The sequence below is a fragment of the Toxotes jaculatrix genome, chromosome 22 (genome assembly GCF_017976425.1).
Source record: "Toxotes jaculatrix isolate fToxJac2 chromosome 22, fToxJac2.pri, whole genome shotgun sequence".
Lineage (NCBI taxonomy): Eukaryota > Metazoa > Chordata > Actinopteri > Toxotidae > Toxotes > Toxotes jaculatrix.
This window is the reverse complement of record NC_054415.1, coordinates 120,001-140,469: the sequence shown is the minus strand read 5'-3', so window position 1 is coordinate 140,469 and position 20,469 is coordinate 120,001. Positions and strand designations below refer to the sequence as shown.

The 20,469-nt window shown below is 44.8% G+C and overlaps 3 protein-coding genes across 5 annotated transcripts; 1 reads left to right on the top strand and 2 right to left on the bottom strand.

The window, feature by feature from the left end:
* Positions 1-1,062: 1,062 nt before the first annotated feature.
* On the bottom strand, positions 1,063-11,426 carry dennd6b (DENN/MADD domain containing 6B). 3 transcript variants are annotated; one of them, XM_041030151.1, is made up of 21 exons: positions 11,351-11,426; positions 10,769-11,041; positions 7,625-7,663; positions 7,493-7,535; positions 7,302-7,411; positions 5,748-5,828; positions 5,410-5,515; positions 5,257-5,336; positions 4,926-4,988; positions 4,791-4,846; positions 4,493-4,615; positions 4,250-4,345; positions 3,456-3,550; positions 2,789-2,854; positions 2,621-2,685; positions 2,447-2,536; positions 2,101-2,154; positions 1,904-2,013; positions 1,726-1,828; positions 1,550-1,624; positions 1,063-1,296 (listed from the first exon to the last, which is right to left on the bottom strand). In XM_041030151.1, exons 1-21 carry the CDS (start codon positions 11,393-11,395, stop codon positions 1,141-1,143), a joined length of 1,929 nt encoding a protein of 642 aa, XP_040886085.1. In that variant the 5' UTR covers positions 11,396-11,426; the 3' UTR covers positions 1,063-1,140. The 3 variants fall into 3 exon arrangements, with proteins under 3 accessions (XP_040886085.1, XP_040886087.1, XP_040886086.1); XM_041030153.1 differs by lacking the exon at positions 10,769-11,041; XM_041030152.1 differs by lacking the exons at positions 7,302-7,411; positions 7,493-7,535; positions 7,625-7,663.
* A 39-nt stretch (positions 11,427-11,465) lies between these two features.
* Positions 11,466-13,148, bottom strand: lamtor4 (late endosomal/lysosomal adaptor, MAPK and MTOR activator 4). The gene is made up of 4 exons (XM_041030155.1): positions 13,007-13,148; positions 12,766-12,849; positions 11,879-11,996; positions 11,466-11,745 (listed from the first exon to the last, which is right to left on the bottom strand). Exons 1-4 carry the CDS (start codon positions 13,007-13,009, stop codon positions 11,648-11,650), a joined length of 303 nt encoding a protein of 100 aa, XP_040886089.1. The 5' UTR covers positions 13,010-13,148; the 3' UTR covers positions 11,466-11,647.
* Positions 13,149-13,700: 552 nt separating this feature from the next.
* Positions 13,701-15,179, top strand: atp6v1f (ATPase H+ transporting V1 subunit F). The gene is made up of 2 exons (XM_041030154.1): positions 13,701-13,953; positions 14,626-15,179. Exons 1-2 carry the CDS (start codon positions 13,796-13,798, stop codon positions 14,825-14,827), a joined length of 360 nt encoding a protein of 119 aa, XP_040886088.1. The 5' UTR covers positions 13,701-13,795; the 3' UTR covers positions 14,828-15,179.
* Positions 15,180-20,469: the final 5,290 nt, after the last annotated feature.

Below are 20,469 nucleotides of genomic sequence, written 5' to 3'. Positions count from 1 at the left end.
ATGATCTTTTTCTCATGTTTCTACTCTGGAACAGAACAAATGTTTTTCTGTCGTAACGTTTTTCATTTTCAGGCTTTTCATCATCACATCGTGTCTGAGTTACTCACTGACCAAAGAGAAGCGACGCTGTCGTTTTCCTGAGGAATTCCATGAAATGCACGATGAGCGCGACCGAGCTGTCGTCACACGGATCATGTGACACGCAGCAGAGGAAACGAACAAACCATCATGTGAACATGATCCAGGTTTTACTTCTGTAAACAAAACAAAATGGTTAACACATAATTATCAGTTACTGTGACAGTTACATTCACTGACCTGGATTCAACAGAAAAATGTGAAACTGGAAGATTCATCATTTGAACAAAAGTCCAACAGGAAGAAAGTGAAACACAAACGTCGCAGAAGGAAACTGGCATTTCGCTTCTTGGTTGGATTTTTATTTAAACTGGTTTTTATAAATATTCCATAACGTTCAGTGTGAAGTCGAACATTAAACTGAAAGTTTCAGGAAATTAAGACGGAAATTTTTGAAAAATAGTCAATGGAGAATAAAGTCGTGATTTTTCAGGAGTTAAATCATCATGAGATTTCAGGCTCCAGGGAAATCAACATATTTGTAGTTGTAACTGGATGGAAAAGTTGTTTTCCAAGAATAAAGTTTGAAAAGTTTAATGAAAAAAATTCCAACATTGCTTTTTACTGAAAACTTTTTTTTTTCTCTTGGTGAGTTTTAGTCGAGACTTTTCTCATTTTAACATGAAGCTGACAAACGTTTTCACATAACTAACATTTGGTTCTATTACAAACATGATTTTTCCCCTCAGTACATTCAGTGTGTGTTAGTGTGTGTCAGCGTGTGTGTCGGTGCGCGTGTCGGTACGTGTCGGTGCGTGTCAGTGCGTGTCAGTGTGTGTGTCGGTGCGTGTCAGTGTGTGTGTCGGTACGTGTCAGTGTGTGTGTCGGTGCGTGTGTCAGTGTGTGTCAGTGTGTGTGTCGGTGCGTGTGTCAGTGTGTGTCAGCGTGTGTGTCGGTGCGTGTCAGTGCGTGTGTCGGTGCGTGTCAGTGTGTGTGTCGGTACGTGTCGGTGCGTGTCAGTGTGCGTGTCGGTGCGTGTGTCAGCGTGTGTGTCGGTGCGTGTCAGCGTGTGTGTCGGTGCGTGTCAGTGTGTGTGTCGGTACGTGTCAGGACAGTCTGCAGGTCTTCAGGCAGTGAACTGATGATCGAGCCTATAAAAGTGTCCAGTTTGTCCAAAACTCCATCCTTCACTTGCAGCTGCTGCCTACGAGCTTTAATCTGAAAAGCACAGTCAGAAACACATTTCCTGTCTTTCATGTTAAGACTGACATCAGAAATCATCTACAGCAGTCTGTTAGGGACAATTTTAAAGGTAGGAAGTAGGCTTTGAAAATGAGGTTTGAATGAGTCAGTGATGGAACCACGTCGTCTTTCTTCTAAAACTTTATCACAACTTTTTTTTTCTTAATTTGTCAGCCGCTGCTTGTTTTTATGAAATTCTTGTGGATCAGAGCAGCTCTTCATCACTCACCAGCTTCTCTCTGAGCTTCAGGATCAGATCCACGATTTCCACCTCCGACTTGTCTTTGGTCCAGCCGAGCAGGTCCTGCAGAGACAGAACATCAGGGTTAGAGGATCCAGATGTTGTCCGTTGTTCAGCGGTCTGACTGTCGGCGTCCAGATGTGGGGTGAGATGAGGTGACTCACTGCATCACATATGACCTCCAGGTGAAGACTCTCTAGTTTCTGAGTCATCTCTTTGTGGCGCTGACGATACCAACCGTCAAAGTTCGGAGACCTGAAGAACTTCCTGTCAAGAAAATGTCAGATTTATTCTGTTTTCCATAAAACAGGCCGACGAGCCGCAGATACCTGAGTGACTCACCTGTACAGCCCCATCCAATCACCTTTGAGCACTGAGGTGAGCTGAGGCCCGGTGTGATCCAGAGTGGACATGAACTCGTCCTGACTGAAGGGTCGAATCTGAGGCGGCGTCTGAACAAAGAAAACAGGATTCAGTCGTCATCTCCAAACGGATGATGTCACTGTGACTTCATCACTGACGATCCACTTCCTGTTTACCTTCCAGGGCGTCACAGACCTCTGCAAAGGCATCAGGCTTGCCATGTACCGCTCCTGACAGACAAAACGCAGGGTTAAACTGACGCCAGCAGGGTGAGATTTCCTGCTCTGTGATTGGACGTTTGGACTTTTACTTGAAACCAAAATAATTTTCAATTTTTAAAAAGTCACAACTTTCCGACTCTTCTCTCTAAATATTCCAACTTTACTGTCAGAGCAGACGCCGGCGACAGCAAGACGAATGTCTCCTCGCCAAGTCCACAAGTTCAGATGAACCCGAGGACAAAACCCAGCAACACGTAGTGAACAGGTGACACACGAGTGATCTGATTGGCTGATTTCTCACCAGAGGGATGATGAAGCTCTGAGTGAGTTCTAACAGGTGTCTCCTCAAGATGGCGCTCTGAACCTCTGAAGGCCTCTTCCTCTGAATTCCCTGAACATGGAGACGGAAACTCACACTCATTAAACAGGTTCACGTTGTCATGAGCTCAGGTGTGCTGGTGTTCTGCTCGTTCACCTTCAGCAGCCGTTTGATCAGGATCTTGTCTTTATGTAGAAATGTCTTGTAGGCTGTGTAGATCCCTACACACACACACACACACACACACACAACATTTAACACTGTCACACCTTTTATTAAAAACGACTCTGGCTGCTGTGGGTTTGACGTGGTTCATCAGTTTACCTGGTTTGGTGTCGAGTGTCTTCATTTTGGACAGCTTCTTCACCTTCACCTGTTTAGGTAAATCACCTGGAAGCAGAAAGACGAGTTTACATGAGACCGATGCAGGTGTGTCTGTAATAATCAGTTCATATCCTCAGTGATCGCATGAACACGACGTGTCATTCGTTTAATTAAATCTGCACCGAGTCCGAGTCCACAGAGCGGAATCAGATTTCACACCAGAACACGTTCCTCTGATCTGCAGCTGCTGCAACAACAACAGCAGCAACAACAACAACAACGACAACAACAACAAGAACAATCCTCACATGCTGATTTCTCAGGGAATCATGGTTTTTAACTTAAAATCATTATCAGTGATTTGAATCAGCTTTCTAACCTTTATTGACTCAGGTGTTTCAGTCAAACTCAAAGTTCTGATCATGTGATTCAGTTTGCTGTTGTCAGTCTGTGTGAGCGGATGATCAGGAGCTCAGTGAGCTGTCAGGAAAACTGTTTCAGGAGTTTCACACACTGAGTGTTGTGTATGTTCAGACTGGATATGTCAGCGTCACTCTGCAGCTCTGAGCAGACGCTGGTGGGAAACACTGACTCTGCTCCTTCACTGCTCTGAATCAACTCCGGACAAAACACAAACATTAAATAATAAAAAAAGCAGAGGAAATACCTGCCATCCTGATCTCTCCCAGTCTGATGATGTGAGGCCACGACTGGAAAGTCTTAATGAAGAACGGGTTGGTGACTCCCAGAACCACGTTAGGTCTGACAGAGACAGGACAGGTGAGTTCAGACAGACAGGTAAACTCAGGTGAGATCAGACAGACAGGTAAACTCAGGTGAGCTCAGACAGAGAGGTAAACTCAGGTGAGATCAGACAGACAGGTAAACTCAGGTGACAGCAGACAGACAGGTAAACTCAGGTGAGATCAGACAGAGAGGTAAACTCAGGTGAGATCAGACACAGGTAAACTCAGGTGAGATCAGACAGACAGGTAAACTCAGGTGAGCTCAGACAGACAGTTAAACTCAGGTGAGATCAGACAGGTAAACTCAGGTAAGTTCAGACAGACAGGTAAACTCGGGTGAGATCAGACAGACAGGTAAACTCAGGTGAGAGCAGACAGACAGGTAAACTCAGGTGAGCTCAGACAGACAGTTAAACTCAGGTGAGATCAGACAGAGGTAAAGTCAGGTAAGTTCAGACAGACAGGTAAACTCGGGTGAGATCAGACAGACAGGTAAACTCGGGTGAGATCAGACAGACAGGTAAACTCAGGTGAGAGCAGACAGACAGGTAAACTCAGGTGAGCTCAGACAGACAGTTAAACTCAGGTGAGCTCAGACAGAGGTAAAGTCAGGTAAGTTCAGACAGACAGGTAAACTCGGGTGAGATCAGACAGACAGGTAAACTCAGGTGAGATCAGACAGACAGGTAAACTCAGGTGAGCGCCGGTCACTCACGGGGCCTGTGTCCTGGTAGTGTACTCTCTGAACTCGCTGTCGTGGATGGTGAAATAAGGACGGAAGTCACAGCAGAACTTCAGAGGGCTGATGGAGCTGAGGAGAAGCACTTTGTTACTACGGCAACAACAACAAACACTGCTCTCTGGTTGGCTGCCACGAGCTATCCCTCCTGTCGACATTTATTTTGAAAACACCACTGTGAGATTTTACAGTCAGAACTCGGGTTGGCCGTCCGGTTACCTGACCAGAGCCAGCACGGTTTCCGAAGAGACGGAGGGAGACGGCGCCATGACAACCACCGGTTCCCCGAGCAACACGAGCTCCCAAAGCATCTGCAGGTGGATCAGCACCGACTGGAAACACCTGGGCAGAGGTCAGAGGTCACGTTTGGCTGCTGCAGAGTTCAGTCAGTAAAAACAATGAACAAAAACCAGACATCTCAGAATGGTCACATGACCTGATGATTAATAAAATCTAAAAAAACTAAAACTGAATCAGGCTCAGAGCTTTAACATCAGCAGGAAGGACTGAGTCTGACTTGAAGAGGTCCAACTCGTGGATGGTGGGCAGCAGAGTCGGAGCCGGCAGGAGGTTCTGAGGAGAGAAAAACATCGTGATCGACCTTCATGACAGAAACTCGGAGCAAACGAAGGACTAAGACCCGCTCTCTGACCTCCTTAGCTGTCTGCCTGATGGGACTTCCTCCTGGTTTGTCAGTTTTGGAGGGAATCCTCACCTGGAAAATAAAAACCGGTTCATGAAACCACAAACAGGAAACGTTGTTTTAGCCTGAACTTTCAGTCTCAGCAGCAGAAACTGATGACTCTGTGCCAACGACACCAACATCACACCAACACCACACTAACTAACCACTTTGATCTTTGACATGTTAACCCACTCGTTACACTAATGTTTATTTATTTGTTTATCATTTTGTGAGATTTGTTTTTTTTAAAGCAGCTCAAATCCACAATGGTCCTGTAAGAAGACACCCCCCACCTCACCTGTAAGACCACGCCCATCACAGGCAGATTGAGGGTCAGCCCAGGTACGGGTGAAGGCCACTGGTCAATCTCGTTACAAACTGTGAGGGCGAGTAAAAGTTAGGTGTCTGCAGTGATTGGTCTGTGGTAATGATGTAAGCATGACATCATCACCTGCTTCGAGGCAGGGCTCCAGCTTCTCAAAGAACTCAGGTGCAATGATCTGCAGCAGTGAGTGGAACAGGTGAGTGTACGGCAACCTGGACACCAACACCAGAGACTGAAAGGGAGACAGTTACATGATCAGATCTATCTCACTCAGTCCCATGATCCCACAGCTGTCAATCAAACTGAGCAGGTGTGAATAGAGGGCTCAGCAAAGGAGCTCTTATTGTGAAAAGTCTGAGCCGAGTCTGGTTTATCTGATCACAGATATCTGAACTGAGGTGATCAGGTGTTAGACCATGAGCAGGTGTTTAGACTGCGACAAGGTGAGTACAGGTGACCCTCACCTTCTGGAAATATCCTCTCTTCACTGAGACGTCCTTCACTTGTCTGAAGTAGACATAACCAAAGAAATGGGACGCTTCCCTCTGAGGAGAGAGGACAAAGTGTGGGTTTACGGACGAAGCGACAGGAAGTGAAACTTTTCTTTGAAAACTGCTTTAAAAACTTTGACTGAAAAAATATTTCTTCTCTCAGTTTGATGAAGAACGACGAAGAAACACTGACTCTGATTTAGGGGTGGGCGATATGGCAAAAATATCACATCACGATTTTTTAATGGTAAGATCACGATTTTATCACAGTTCATTTTTACAGTGAAGTTAATTTAGAACCAAACTATTTTCTTTGTAAAAACTTAATTATAAAGGCAAAAAAGTCACCTCTTTCCACCGTTTGCTTCTTCTCTCATATGTCCTGCTTTTATCAAAGGCTTGTGTTATAGTTGGTTGTTTCTGTGTAATGTCTTTAGCCGTTACCACTGGCTGATGTGTGGTCGGCCTCGCTGCTTGGCTCTCAGCAGATTGTTCCGGATGCTGCCTCTTCAGGTGGTTAAAGAGGTTCGTTGTTGCGCTTTGTCGTTTGGAGAAAACCCAAACGAGTTCCATACGCAGTGTTGGGTAGTAACGGAATACGTGTAACGGCGTTATGTATTCAGAATACACATTCTGAGTAACTGTATTCCATTTCAGTTACAGTTTAAATATAGTATTCAGAATACAGTTACATTGTTGAAATCAATGGATTACGTGACGATACTTCTCTGTTTCACAAGTTTATATTTATTCTCTAAATGAACGAAGGCAACCCGATGCGTTTCCCAGAAGCCCCAGCTCCACGAAAGCAGACGGAAATAAACGAGCTATTCGCCCGATCAGTCGGTCAGAATGGAGTCGGACGAGGAGCAGCAGGAGCGAGAGCTTGAGCCGCAGCCGGCAAAACAGAGCCGGGACAGGAATGCGTTGGCCAAGACAGAAACGGCGTTACGTATTCTGAGTAGGTAACGCCGTTACATGAACTCCGTTACTCCCCGACACTGTCCATACGACTGAAGAGGGGACTTTTTGGGGACCAACTCCAAGCTTTAACTTTCGTAGTCGGCCATGGCTACCCGCTACACCTTGACCAAAACAGCGAGGCTAGTAAAAAAAAAAAAAAAAAAATCATCATCAGCACTGCTCATACTTCACCATGATTGGTTGGTCATGTTCACGTGAAGCGGGCTGTTAGTTGCCCAAGGAAAAAAAACTTCTCGTGCTTCTGTGCGCAAGCATAGAGCTGCAATTAATAGAATGTGCCCTATAGACGATAATACGATCTCTCTCCTCTGGCAGATCGTCAACATGATCTAATATCGTCATATCGCACACCCCTACTCTGATTGTTGCTCCTTCAGTGTTTCACCTCTTTACAGCAGCTGAGTGACCTCTGACCCCATCAGTCAGTCAGTCAGAAACATCGAACACTGGCTTTCTTAGCTTTCAAACAGAGGCATATGTTTAAAGCTCCGTCGCTGTGATCAGGTAAAACTCAGCACCTGTGCGATTCCTGTGTGAGCTCACCTGCAGAGCGACGGGGGCGTCTCGCTCGTAAACATCATCTCTGAACCTCGAAGCTCTGCGACCGACCGACTGACGCAACCTGAAGCTGAACTGAGTGTCTCCGATGCATCCTGGGAAAAAACAGACAGCTCCTGTGACCTCTGATCTCTTATCTATGGCACTGCTGAGCATTATTGGATGGCCAGGTTTACCTGAGTACGAGTCAGGGAAGGACAGGTAGCAGATGCTGGTTTTCTGACAACAAACCACCACAAACGTTAACAATAAAACGAGGAATAAAGTGAGAATCAGTCACAGTGAGAATCAGAAAGGTGGACATTTACCTCTTTCTCAGTGAGTTTCACATCCACGGGATAAACCAGCTAAAATCCCAGAAAGGACAAAGTTAGTCACTGAATTTTACACCTTCCTCCTCAACACTGGAAAATCACTCAATGCTCCTGAATCATCACAGACACCGTCACCGCAGCAAAATCCAAACTGTTCATGTAATAATTCATCCTCACATTCACTCACTCATCCAGTGAACAGCAGAGACACTCCCCCTGACCCTCCCTGACCCCAGCTGAAGCCGCTTCGCTGAAGCAGCACGCGAAGCAGGCGATACTGACTGCGTTAGCCTGACCTGTGCACGAGCAGCATGCCGCTTCTGATCGGTGAGCTCGGCAGGTATGTGGAAAATAGTGGACACAGCAGATCCTGGGTCAGTCAGGAGCACTGCAAAAACCCGCAGCTTTGGCGATCACATGATCGCGTTGTCTGAAATCGCAATTTCTATCAGAAAACGATAAATCGATCAGTCCTGAGTATTTCCAGTTTAAACCTGCTGCCGAGCCAACGAAGCAACAGGAAAATTAACTGGTACAGGAAACGGGTCCTCCACCTTTTGGAAACACATGGGACTACAGTTATACACGGAGGTTTACAATAAAACACAACTCAACCCCGACTTATTTATTTCCATTTTTATTTTTGTCAATCACTGGCACAAACATGTCACTGATAAAGCTTTTGACTTCTGTTGAATTTCCTGACAACTACCAGTAAAAACAAGGAACATGATTTCATGGCTTGCATGTGGACATTGCTTCAGTGTTCATCAGTTGAAGCAAACATGTTTACTTTTGATTGTCTGCCAAAACTAAATGAAAGTGATAGCCAATAACTACCAGTAATAGAAAAATTAAAATAAATAAATATAAAAATAAAATAAATTACACCACCCACCTTGTTTGGGTCTGTATCACAACAAATAAACATACATATACAACAACAGAAATTTAAAACAATAAAAATTAAAGTGCTAAATAATGTGTTTTGAGGTAAAATCCAACCAGACCCAATTATACTGAATACAGAAAAGAAGACAATGTACAAAGGCTGTGACAACATTCTCCACAATGGATAATCAGTCCTGAGTGACTGCTGTGTATCCTCCACCTCCACCTCTCTGCGATCCTTTGCTTCATCCTCTGTGTCATCAAATTTCATTAATCCAACTGCACGAGCAGAAAAAGAAAAATTATTAGAAATATGTAAAGGAAATCTGCAGTCATACCGTACTGCTCTCACCACGCGTACCCTTACGCAAAAATACGGTGACTACATAAAAACACAAACTCCACTAAACAATGCTAACACAACAACACAATAAACATACCACTTTGAAAACTACACGCACACAATACTTACAGACTGTACGTTCCCTGGCTGAAACGCGTGCAACCACGTTCAACTTTACGAGCTAATCTCTGTGTTACTGACCGAACTCACTGACTGAAGAACCGGAGCGGAGCGGCCAACATGCGAATTGGAACATTAACAGAAAGAGCGCTCACTCTGTCGCCGTTTCCAAAAACTAAGAAAAGTACAGAACACTCACTCTGATACAATTTCCATGAACCAAAGGAAAATACACATTTTACATTTTTATTCTTTTTAACACTCTTAACTTATGAACTTTAAATATTACTTTTAACCTTTAAAGACAGCACACGTACACCAAGTCCCCATATGAATACATCTACATCACCATCTGCCGATATCTTCGTGGCTCGCTAGCATGTAAAAAGCAATCCCCGCCGTGAGGGAGCCGCTAGATATAAAGTTCGCAGCTTGTTCTTTTCGCTAGCTTAGCGAATTTAGCTTAGGCTAGCTACCAGCCTAGCTCTGGTTAGTGAGCAGTGACTTAGCGACTTAACAATGCTTGTTCACGTTAATCCTTCGGCTAACGTGAATATTTTTAGGCACAGTCGTTTTCAAAAGTAATTCCAATTCCATTTAAACTATGGCCAATGTTTAGCTAACGTTAGCTGATACGATAACATGCAATGCCAATTGTAGCCACAGCAGTTTTAGGTAGTTTAAAACAACAAAGCTAGAACAGCTTACCCTATAAATACATACATGAACATAAAATGAACAAACATGACCAACTTACTTTCAACTTAGTGGAAAACGGTGATTCTTGATGTACGCTGAACGGAGCCGAGCGGCGACTTGCTTCCACAGAGATGAAACCAGACTGAGAGAAGGTTGATGGAATTCAAAGAATCGCGCCAAAAGCTTGGCGTGTTGCCTCGGCCAATCAGGATGCCGTTTACTGGTTGGCTTATGACGACATGCTGCCTCAGCCAATCAGAGTGGCGTTAACTGGTTGACATCATAAGAGTTATAAAAACAAGGCTCCTATACCATGAAATTATTTTCTGAAGCTTAATTTCCAACAAGTTGCATTTCCATATAAATATATGAATAAAAACATAAACAAATAATAAATAAATAATTACTAACAATGTTTAATCACAAATAATCTATAATCGTATTCATTAATCATGTTGATAACAACAATGTTGATATTTGTCATTTAAAAAATTACATTCATTAATAATGTCAATTTCCTCCACCTGTCTTAGACGTCCACGTGACGTCCAAAAAAGTTACTTAGTCCGACATTCAAATGTTGAACTGCATATTGACGTCCAAGTGGTTAGACGTCCAAATATCGGACCTAGTTTGCACGTCGTGTAAATGTCCAGAACTGGTCATGGACCGACGGACGCAATATAGACACGATCTGCACGTCCATCAGACGTCTAATGTTTAGTGGGTGATGTGAGAAATGAATTAAATTTCAGACAGATTAATGTAGTTTGGTATACTGACGCGTGCCGAACTCATCAACAATCCATTTAGATTATTATACATCTTTTTCATTTCAGTCACTCTATAGAAAGGGCGCCTTTGGAAAGTTAAACCAAAGAATTGTCAGTGATTTAAACGGAGTTTGGTTCACCTGTCCCCAACACAGTACACAACCCCACAGATTCGGTTAACACGGGTGTTTAACGGAGAGTGAGTCCCGCCTCGGCATCTGAACCGTCTCCGTTCTGGTCGCTTACTGAACATTTACCGAATCCTTCACCCTGATGATAAATGATGCTAACGATGCTAAGCTAACACCGTACCTCTATGGCTTGTCCGAGCTCCAAGTCAAAGGTAACGACACACACACACTCCAACCAGGAGGCGAAGCGGGACCACGGACAACGGCTGTCCCCGCTGTCCGCTGCCTCCTCATATCGGGGAGAACCGGAGCCGTCAAACGGGTTCATGACGACCGGATCAGAACGCCGAAACCTCCATCGGTCCTCCTCCGATCCTCCATCACATGAACGGGTACGAGTGCCGACGGAGAGCACAGCGTGGCGCGGGAGACCTCCGCTGGACAGCAGGCGCCACTGCAACAATAAAACCATAGTCCACCTCGGACCCCCGACTCCCAGTATGCAGCAGGTCACAGCTGTGCGCCGTCTCTACGTTTGGAAAGTTAAACCAAAGAACTGATAGGTTTTTAAATTATCAATTTTTCAAACGGACTCTGGTACACCCGTCCCCAGTGTATAAACGTCCCTCTTCATGTGGACCTCTCTTCTAAGAGGTCCCACGGTTCGAACTCCAGCAGCAAAGGATCTGAATAATCAGTAATAATCTTATGAAACATGTTTATTTCTTTCACTTTCAGATTTCAAGTTAATGAAGTCACTCACCGTCTCCCCACCCTCTGCTGGGACTGCTTCCTGTGTGAGGCCCATGTGCTGCAGCTGGATGTAATCACTGAGTCCAAATCTTTTGTTTTATTCAGAAAGAAACGAGACACAAAGATAAAACATCCTACATTATTTTATTCAGACACGTTCAATACAACAAAAACAACAGTTCAACTGATGAGGAATCATCTGCAGATCACTGTGACGGGCGGACTGCTGACCTTCATCTTCATCTTCATCTTCATCATCATCATCATCATCATCATCATCCTCTCCTGACCACCTGATCTCAGTCTGTTAAACACTGATTGGTTCCTGCTGGTTGTTCTGACGTTTGACCACGAAAACCTTCTGACCAGAAACCGTCACCGTGTAAACGAAGTCCTCCAGAATCACTGAGGACAGAAAAGACATGACCACCAGTGTGTCCAGGTGAGAGGGTTTCCTTCAGTTTCACACAGGATGACTGGAGCATCATGAAAACCAGAAAATATGAGGAAAACAGATCGAGTCCAGTGTGTGTGATACCTGACATGCGTTTGAAGGGCGGATCAGCTGATCCAGGTAACCTGAAGCGACTCGCTGTTCGAACCATCTCCATCATCACACCTGCTGTGTGTTCATCGTTCTCCAGCTCACCTGCAGACTGAACAGATGGAGACACAGGGGTCAAAGGTCCATTCAAAGTTCCAACACTTTAACATTTTCTCATCTGTTAATGTCCATGAAACCTCTTAGTAATTTTATAGCAGCTGACTTCTCCATGTTTTCAACAATAACAAATTCCAATACCAGACTCCATTAAAGAAATGGAGTAGTTGTAGATGAGTTTTCTCTGCTGTAACTAAAAAAAACCCCAAACTACTTCAGAAATCAAGAATTTGAACATGTTTATATCTCTTAATTCCTGAAGTCTTAACTGAAAATATTATCAATACTCACCAAACATTAATAAACAATCAATCCTGAATTCACCAGTGTCGCCTGTCACTTCATCAGCTGCCTACTGTTGTTCCATCAAATGCAAATTTACCAGCATCAACACGATTTAAACTAATAGATATTTTAATCAGGTTTGGTTTCTGTGTTAATAGTTGCAAAGTTTGCCTTCCTATGATCTCGCACCGAACTCCATTAAAACATCCAGCAATTTAACTTTTCCTTTTCTGTTACTTACTTTCAGAATTTAACTGAGAATGTTTTAATCATCAGGCAACAAGTATCAAAAAGGGACATAAACAATCTCAAATAAGCCCGTAGCTCCTGTGAGTTTCATAAGGCATCGTTATCTGTGTTACATGGAGTGAACGGTTATGACTATCAACGGGAATGTTAAATTGAAAGAAATGTAAACGGAGTTTCGTCGAATAACAGTAATCCTTGCTCAGCGTACTGTGAAAAGACAAAACACTCACAGCCAGAACCCCGTCCTCACTGATGACCAGGTACCCGAGCTGGTCCGGGATCCGCTCCAGACCCGCAGTCAGAGCTGCTGTTGTCTGAGGACACAGAGACAGGGTGAGGTGATGCTAACAGGCTAACTGCTAATAGGCTTATCCGAGTAAGCTGTAATCGTCAAAGTGAGAGTTAAATAACTTTATAATGATGATGGAAGTATAAAAAAGGAAAAGGCAAATGTTAAACTGTCACGCTCACCATTCTCCTGATTTGACAGGTCGCAGTTCAGATGCACTTCCGTCTTTCTTGTGCTTTTTCACATGACCTGTGAGGCTTTCACGTACTGTTGGAAAATACCAAACCAACAGCAGCAGTGAAAATTTAACTGATTCATCATCAATACATTTTAAGAATATTTATCTTCACACGTATGTTTAACCTGTTTTATTTTTTATTTCTGATTCTTTGGCTTTTCAACTGTGCTTCACATGTGTTTTCCTGCCTGTTTGTGTATACGCATACTGTCTTTACTGTCTGTGCTTTTTAAAGTGCTATACTTGAAAACGTGAAACGTCTCAGTAACATAACAGAACGTAAAAGCGCGATGGCTGGGCTACGTGTGGTGAATGACACTGTTCATCACTCGGTTTTCGTTACAGAGAAAAAGTTGTCCGACCAAACCTCAAACCTGAATCTGTGACTCGTAAACATTTGAAGAGAGATTTACAGAGAGTATCTGAAGGCAACGTGAGCGTTAGCTAGTTTTAATTTGATTTATTCCATTTAAAACTATAACAAAACAACGTCAAAATAATATGAAAGGACGTGTGCTCCCAGCTGAAGTTTAATTTAAAACCACCGGTTTTATTTTTAGATTTTTTTTCAAACATGGTTTTTCATCCGGGCAGCAGGGGGCGCCAACCTCTGTGATTAAACCGGAAGTTGAAGTCAGCTGACTCTCTCACATGACCCGTACGATCTGTCAGTCAAAGAAGCTAAATTATTTGATCCTTTCTCGGTTTAATCGTAGTATTTGAACGCTCCGGGATGGCCGGCCGCGGGAAACTGATCGCCGTTATCGGTGATGAGGACACGTGCACCGGCTTCCTGCTCGGTGGGATCGGTGAACTCAACAAGAACCGAAAACCGAATTTCTTGGTGGTGGAGAAGGACACGAGCATCACAGAGATCGAGGAGACCTTCAAGTAAGAACGGTTTACTAAGGGCCGATGCACCAAACTCCATCCATAAATCAGGCGATTTAAAGTGTTGCTCATCTTTCAGTGAGTTGATTTCTGTGGGTGATCGTGTATCTAAACATCAGAGGCCAAATCTCATCTCGGTACATGAATAATCCAGAAAGCAGCAGAAACTGATCAAGTGAAACCTTTTTAGTGATTTTCTAAATTCTGGACTCACAATTATCCAGCATCAAACGGACCGTTATTTGGATGTAAAAGTAAATGGATTTTAGCCATTAAACGTGATTAAATTAACCTTTAAACTAAATCCAAACTCCATCTAACAGTCACAGTCTTTAAAGTTTTCTTTAAATTTACCAGTGTCAACAGGAATATTAAATGAGTAGAAATTTGAATAGAGTTCTGTTGGGTGTAATTTGAAGTTGGATGTCTCCTGGAACAAACAAACTGCATTCAGAAATCAGTTTAAAGTTCTGCTTAGATATTAATATGATATAGATGTTGAAAACATTTTTGTAGTAGTTCACCAGTAGCTCCTATTAATTTATGAAATATCTTGACTTTTATTTTACTAAGTGCAGACTTCCCTTTATTAGTGGGACTGTTAAATTGAGAGAAATGTGAATGGAGTTTGGTGTTTGTCAGTTTAACAGTCCTCCTCCTCCCTCTCTGCAGGAGCTTCTTGGCTCGTAACGACATCGGCATCATCCTGATTAACCAGTTTATCGCTGAGATGATCCGTCACGCCATCGACGCCCACATGCAGTCGATTCCAGCGGTGCTGGAGATCCCGTCCAAAGAGCATCCGTACGATGCGTCCAAGGACTCCATCCTGCGCCGAGCCAAGGGCATGTTCTCCGCCGACGACTTCCGATAAAAAACAAACTGTTCAAACACATATCACGTCTGCACCGTGTGTGATGAATAGAAACGTCCCTGACGCGTTGTTTTCCTGCACAGTGATGGTGGAGTGTGTATCAGTAATTGATCATCTGTACGCTTTCATTCCTCTCTGCATCGTTGTGTTGTTGTGTTGTTGTCATTGTGCTTGAATTTTCAGTAAAAACAGTTTTCAGGAAGAAGAAGAGGAAGTTTCAGTTTTCATGTGACTGAGTCTGACAAACATCTTCCTTCCTCTGCTGGAAATGGCTTGTGGTGGAAGCAGTGACAAGTCTGTGTTTCTTCAAATGTTTAACATGTTGGAAAATAAATGATCCTGTTGGTGTGAAGCTCTGAGTTCATTTGATTTCACGTTTCAAACATGCGAAGAATTTGTTGTTTACGTTGTTGTTGTGTTTCTGCAGACAGTTTGTTGATCTGTGATTTACAGCCTCAGAGAATCAGTTCAGTCAGGATGATGATCACTCTGCAAACAAACAAACAAACAAACAGATGTATGAAAACATGACCCCTGCACTTTATGTACACACACACACTCATCACCCGTATCATCATGCACATGCATGCACACACACACACACACACACACACACTGTTCACTGTTCTCTGTTCAGTGAACTGTTCACACTGTTCTCGTGTCTGTGCTGACGCCATGATGACATCATCTTATCTGATAAACCAACAAACTGATCAGAGATCAGGGCTGTTCTCACCAAGCTGCTGATAGCAACAGTAACAGCACCGAGGTCAGCTGACCTTCAGCCGACCTTCAGCCGACGCCGGGCGACACTGATTGTGTTTGAGCTGTGGTGTGTAAACACTGACCTCAGATCTGCTGATGATATAAATACAGTGACAGCCCACCTCTCTCTCTCTCTGCCTGTTCACATTCAGTGAAGTCTGCTCGGCCTGTAGCTCTGATGAGGATGATAAGGATGATGATGATGGTGATGGTGATGATGGCTTCTGTGTCTGCTGGTCCTCTTCCTCATTCATCCAACCACTCCAGGTAAGAAACAGACTGAACTCACACCTGCAGCGTTCAGTGATGTGAAGTTAAAGAGGATTCTCAGTCACTGAGTCTCTTTCCTGTCTGAAGACATGAGGACGGGGACACGGGGAGTCCTCACCTGTTGGACAGCAGAGAGGGAAACTCCACCAGGTGAGTCTGAAAGAAGGAGCGAACATGGAGGGTTAAACCAAACGAGCCAACGAGCTCGGACAGTCACTGGAAACCGTCTGAACTGTGGACGGTCACAGAGAAACTCTGCTCCTGATAGAATAGAATAGAATAGAATAGAAATACTTTATTCATCCCAAGTTGGGAAATTTCACTATCACAGCAGCAATACACAGGCACTCGGCCTCCAAATATAAACCTCTAATGGTAAAAATAAACAATATAGACATTATTTACAGAAATAGGAATTTAAAATAAGAGTAAAAAAGGAAGTGTGCCATTTGAATAGAAATATAAGATCTAAGTACAAAAACAAAATGTGCAGTTGAAGCTGAACCTTGTGTCAGATCTGTCATGTACAGCAGTGTTATCTGTGACACAGTGATGAGGTGTTAAACAGTCTTATGGCATGAGGCAGGAAAGATTTCCTGTAGCGGTCCTTTTGACAATGAAGCTGTCGGAGCCTTTTGGAAAAGGCGCTCCGTTGTCTGTCCAGTACAGGGTGGAGAGGGTGATCAGGGTTATCCATGATGGATAACAGTTTGTTCAGTGTCCTCCTCTCCACCACTGCTTCAAAAGTCTCCTGTCTGCAGCCAATGACAGAGCCAGCCTTCCTGATCAGTTTGTTCAGTCTGTTGGCGTCACTGGCTGCAATGCTGCCCCCCCAGCAGACCACAGAGGAGAACAGAGTGCTGGCTACCACAGACTGGTAAAAGATCTCCAGCATCTTACTGAACACATTGAAGGACCTCAGCTTCCTCAGGAAGTAGAGTCTGCTGCAGGCCTTCTTGTACACAGCTGTGCTGTTGGTCTTCCAGCTCAGTCTGTTGTCGATGGTCACTCCCAGGTACTTGTACTCCTCAACCACCTCCACATCCTTACCCAGGATGCAAAGGGGCTGTGAGGCTGTCCCCTTCCTCCTGAAGTCAATCACCAACTCTCTGGTCTTGTCCACATTAAGCAGCAGGTGATTTCCTCCAGCCCACTCCACAAATCTGTCCACCAGCCCCCTGTACTCCTCCTCCCGTCCCCCGCTTATACACCCCACAACTGCAGAGTCATCAGAAAATTTCTGTAAGTGACATGACTCTGAGTTGTACTGAAAGTCAGAGGTGTATAAGGTGAACAGGAACGGAGAAAGCACAGTGCCCTGTGGGGCTCCTACACCACTCATCACCACATCAGACAGGACACTACCCAGCCGGACGAACTGTGGCCTGTCTGTCAGGTAATCAGTGATCCAGGAGACAATGGACCCACCAGCACCCATCAGCCGCAGCTTATCACCCAGTAATGGAGGCTGGATGGTGTTGAAGGCACTGGAGAAATCAAAGAATGTGATTCTCACCGTGCCTCCACCACCATCCAGGTGTGAGTGAGCTCGCTGCAGCAGATAGATGACGGCATCATCCACCCCCAGACATGGCTGGTAGGCAAACTGCAGAGGGTCCAGAGAAGACCTCACCCGCGGCCTCAGGTGAGCCAACACCAACCTCTCCAGCACCTTCATCACATGGGATGTGAGGGCAACTGGACGGTAATCACTGAGGCCAGATGGAGATGACTTCTTGGGTACAGGAACCAGGCAGGAGGTCTTCCAGAGAAGCGGTACCCTCTCCAAGCTGAGGCTCAGGTTGAAGAGATGCTGGAGAACAGCAGACAGCTGGCTGGCACAGGTCCTAAGAGTCCTGGGGCTGATGCCATCAGGGCCTGCAGCCTTGTGTTGTTTGAGCTTCTCCAGCTCTCTCCTCACCTGGCAGGTCGTCACAGTCAGACAAAGGGGGAAGGGGGAGGGGGGAGGGGAAGGTATTGTGGGGGGAGGGGTGGTAAGCTGTGGTCCCAAAGTCTGGTCAGGTGGGCTCACCGTGGGAGGAGGAGGAGGGAGCTGAGAAGGCATTGGAGTGGGAGGGGGGAGGTGTGGTGGGGACGGGGGAGGGATAGAGGAGACAGGGGTGGTCTGGGAGCTAAACCTGTTGAAATAGGTGTTAAGCTCGTTAGCTCTCTCCCTGTTGCCATCAGTGATGAGGACTGATCGCACTGTTTCATACATGATCTGTGAATATTTGGTGATTAAAAGATTTTGTATAAAAGTCTAAAAAAACAGGAACAGGAACATTTTTATGAGATTTCAGTGTTGGACGTGTTAAACTCGGATCCTACAGAAATAAATCTCATGATTCCAGAGTTAGGGTTCAGAGTTTTGTTCTTCACACTGACGTAGAAAAAAGTTTTTCATTTCAAGATCACAGAGCACACACACGAACAGCCGAGGCAGGAGGAGCAGGAGGAGCAGGAGCAGGAGGAGCAGGAGCAGGAGCAGGAGCAAGAGCAGGAGGAGGAGGAGCAGGAGCAGCAGGAGCAGCAGGAGCAGGAGAAGCAGGAGGAGCAGGAGGAACAGGAGGAGCAGGAGGAGCAGGAGGAGCAGCAGGAGCAGGAGCAGGAGAAGCAGGAGGAGCAGGAGGAGCAGGAGGAGCAGGAGCAAGAGCAGGAGGGGCAGGAGGAGCAGGAGCAGCAGGAGCAGGAGCAAGAGCAGGAAGGGCAGGAGCAGCAAGAGCAGGAGCAGGAGTAGGGTGCATGGACAGGACCGACTGTGACCGTCTTCACTTCAGGTGAGAAAAACTAAACCTGAAGCTTTGAACGGGTCGAACTGAGTTTTGGTTTAAAGCTGATGAACAGACTCAGAAACGGAGAAAAGTTTGTTAGATTCAGTTTCAATCAATTTCATTTTTGTCCTCAGAGACGTCCCAGGGAGCAGCAGGACGAACGACACAGATTTAAATCCGTCTGTGTGAGTAAATTCATCTCTGATTCTTTAAAGTCAGAACTCAGTTTGTTTTCCAGCTTTGTCGTCCTCTTCATAATGTCAACACTCTGTCAGGACACAGGACATTAGAACTTGCGGTGATGAGTCCACGTCCCCAAACATCCCAAATCAGTCTTTCAGTACTTGTCACATTATCTTTATTTATTCATTACCATCAGAGTCTCACCTGAGGTGTCTGTCTTACCTGTTTCACTTTCAGCTTCAGAAGAATCAGACTGCAAGGGTGCGTCCTGTCCACCTGTCTCACGGCGAACCTCGGCTCGTCTCTGCAGGTCGGGGACGAGAAGGCTGACGGAGCCACCACCGACCCGTATGGCATCGGAAGGAAATGACACGAAGCGGCGTCCCAGCGGAGCAGCGTGCCATCTGTCCACCGTCTGTCCACCGTCCGTCCATCAGCTGAGCGACTTCAGACTGAGATCAAACAACAACTGATCAAATTTATGTCAAAGCAAAAAATCGAATCTGAAATAAATGAGTTTGATCATTTTGTGTGGCAGCAGGATTCAATCACAACGACACACACACACACACACACACACTCACACACACACACACACACACACACACACTTGCTGTGAGATGATGTTCTGATGAAGTTTGTGAGACTGAACCAAAACAGGATGTGACTTTTCAGAATAAAACCTGCTTTAACAGTCTGAGCAGCTTCCTCTGTTTCCGCCTGATGAACGGCAGCAGCTCAGTATAAACAGAAAGTCATGTGATCACCTCCTCCTGATCTTACACAAAGAAACCAACGAAAACCTTCAAACGTCAAACAGCGGCAGAGTTTTCCTTCATCCATTCATCACACGTTCACGTGTCAGACTGAACTTTTCCCTCCTGTGTCTCACGTCAGTTTCAGTCTGAGCTGATGATGTTTGAGTCTGTGGTCCATTAGAAAACAAATGAAATGTGTGTGTGTGTGTGTGTGTGTGTGTGTGTCTCATTAGCATGTTTTCATGTGTTCAGTATAATTATAAATTCTATTATTGAAATGAATCCTCCAGGTTTCTTATTGGTGCAAAACAAACGTGAATAAAACAGTTTGTGTCTCAGATGAATGAAATCAGCATTAATGTGAGTGAAATCGTCCATGTGATGAATAATGTATGAGACATACGTCCATCAGCACCATCAGCAGCATCAGCAGCATCAGCACCATCAGCACCATCAGCAGCATGAATTTGGATAAAAGAACATTTCTGCTGCTTCCTCTCACAAATGCTAATCACACTCAGCTCATTAACATGTGAAGCGTTCGCACTCGTCTCTCAGGTTCATTAGGACGCTCGCCACAGAGACGGTGAAGGACCGAGACACCAACAATAACATGTTACACAAGACACAGACACGTTGGCACACAAGACGCCGCCGCGGCTTCCAGCTCAGGACAAACCAGGTTCCAGCTTGTGACACTTTAAACTTCACACACGAAAACAACAATTTCACACGACTTCATGTGTCGAACATCGTTTACGTCAAGTGTAAATAAATAAAGGTTGAACTCTTCGAACTCGACTCTGAGTCTGTTTTCTTGGTTTCGTGATATTTTCTGATCAGACTGAGTTTTTCCATCCATCTGCAGGTTTTCCTGCTGTGAACCAGCTCTGCT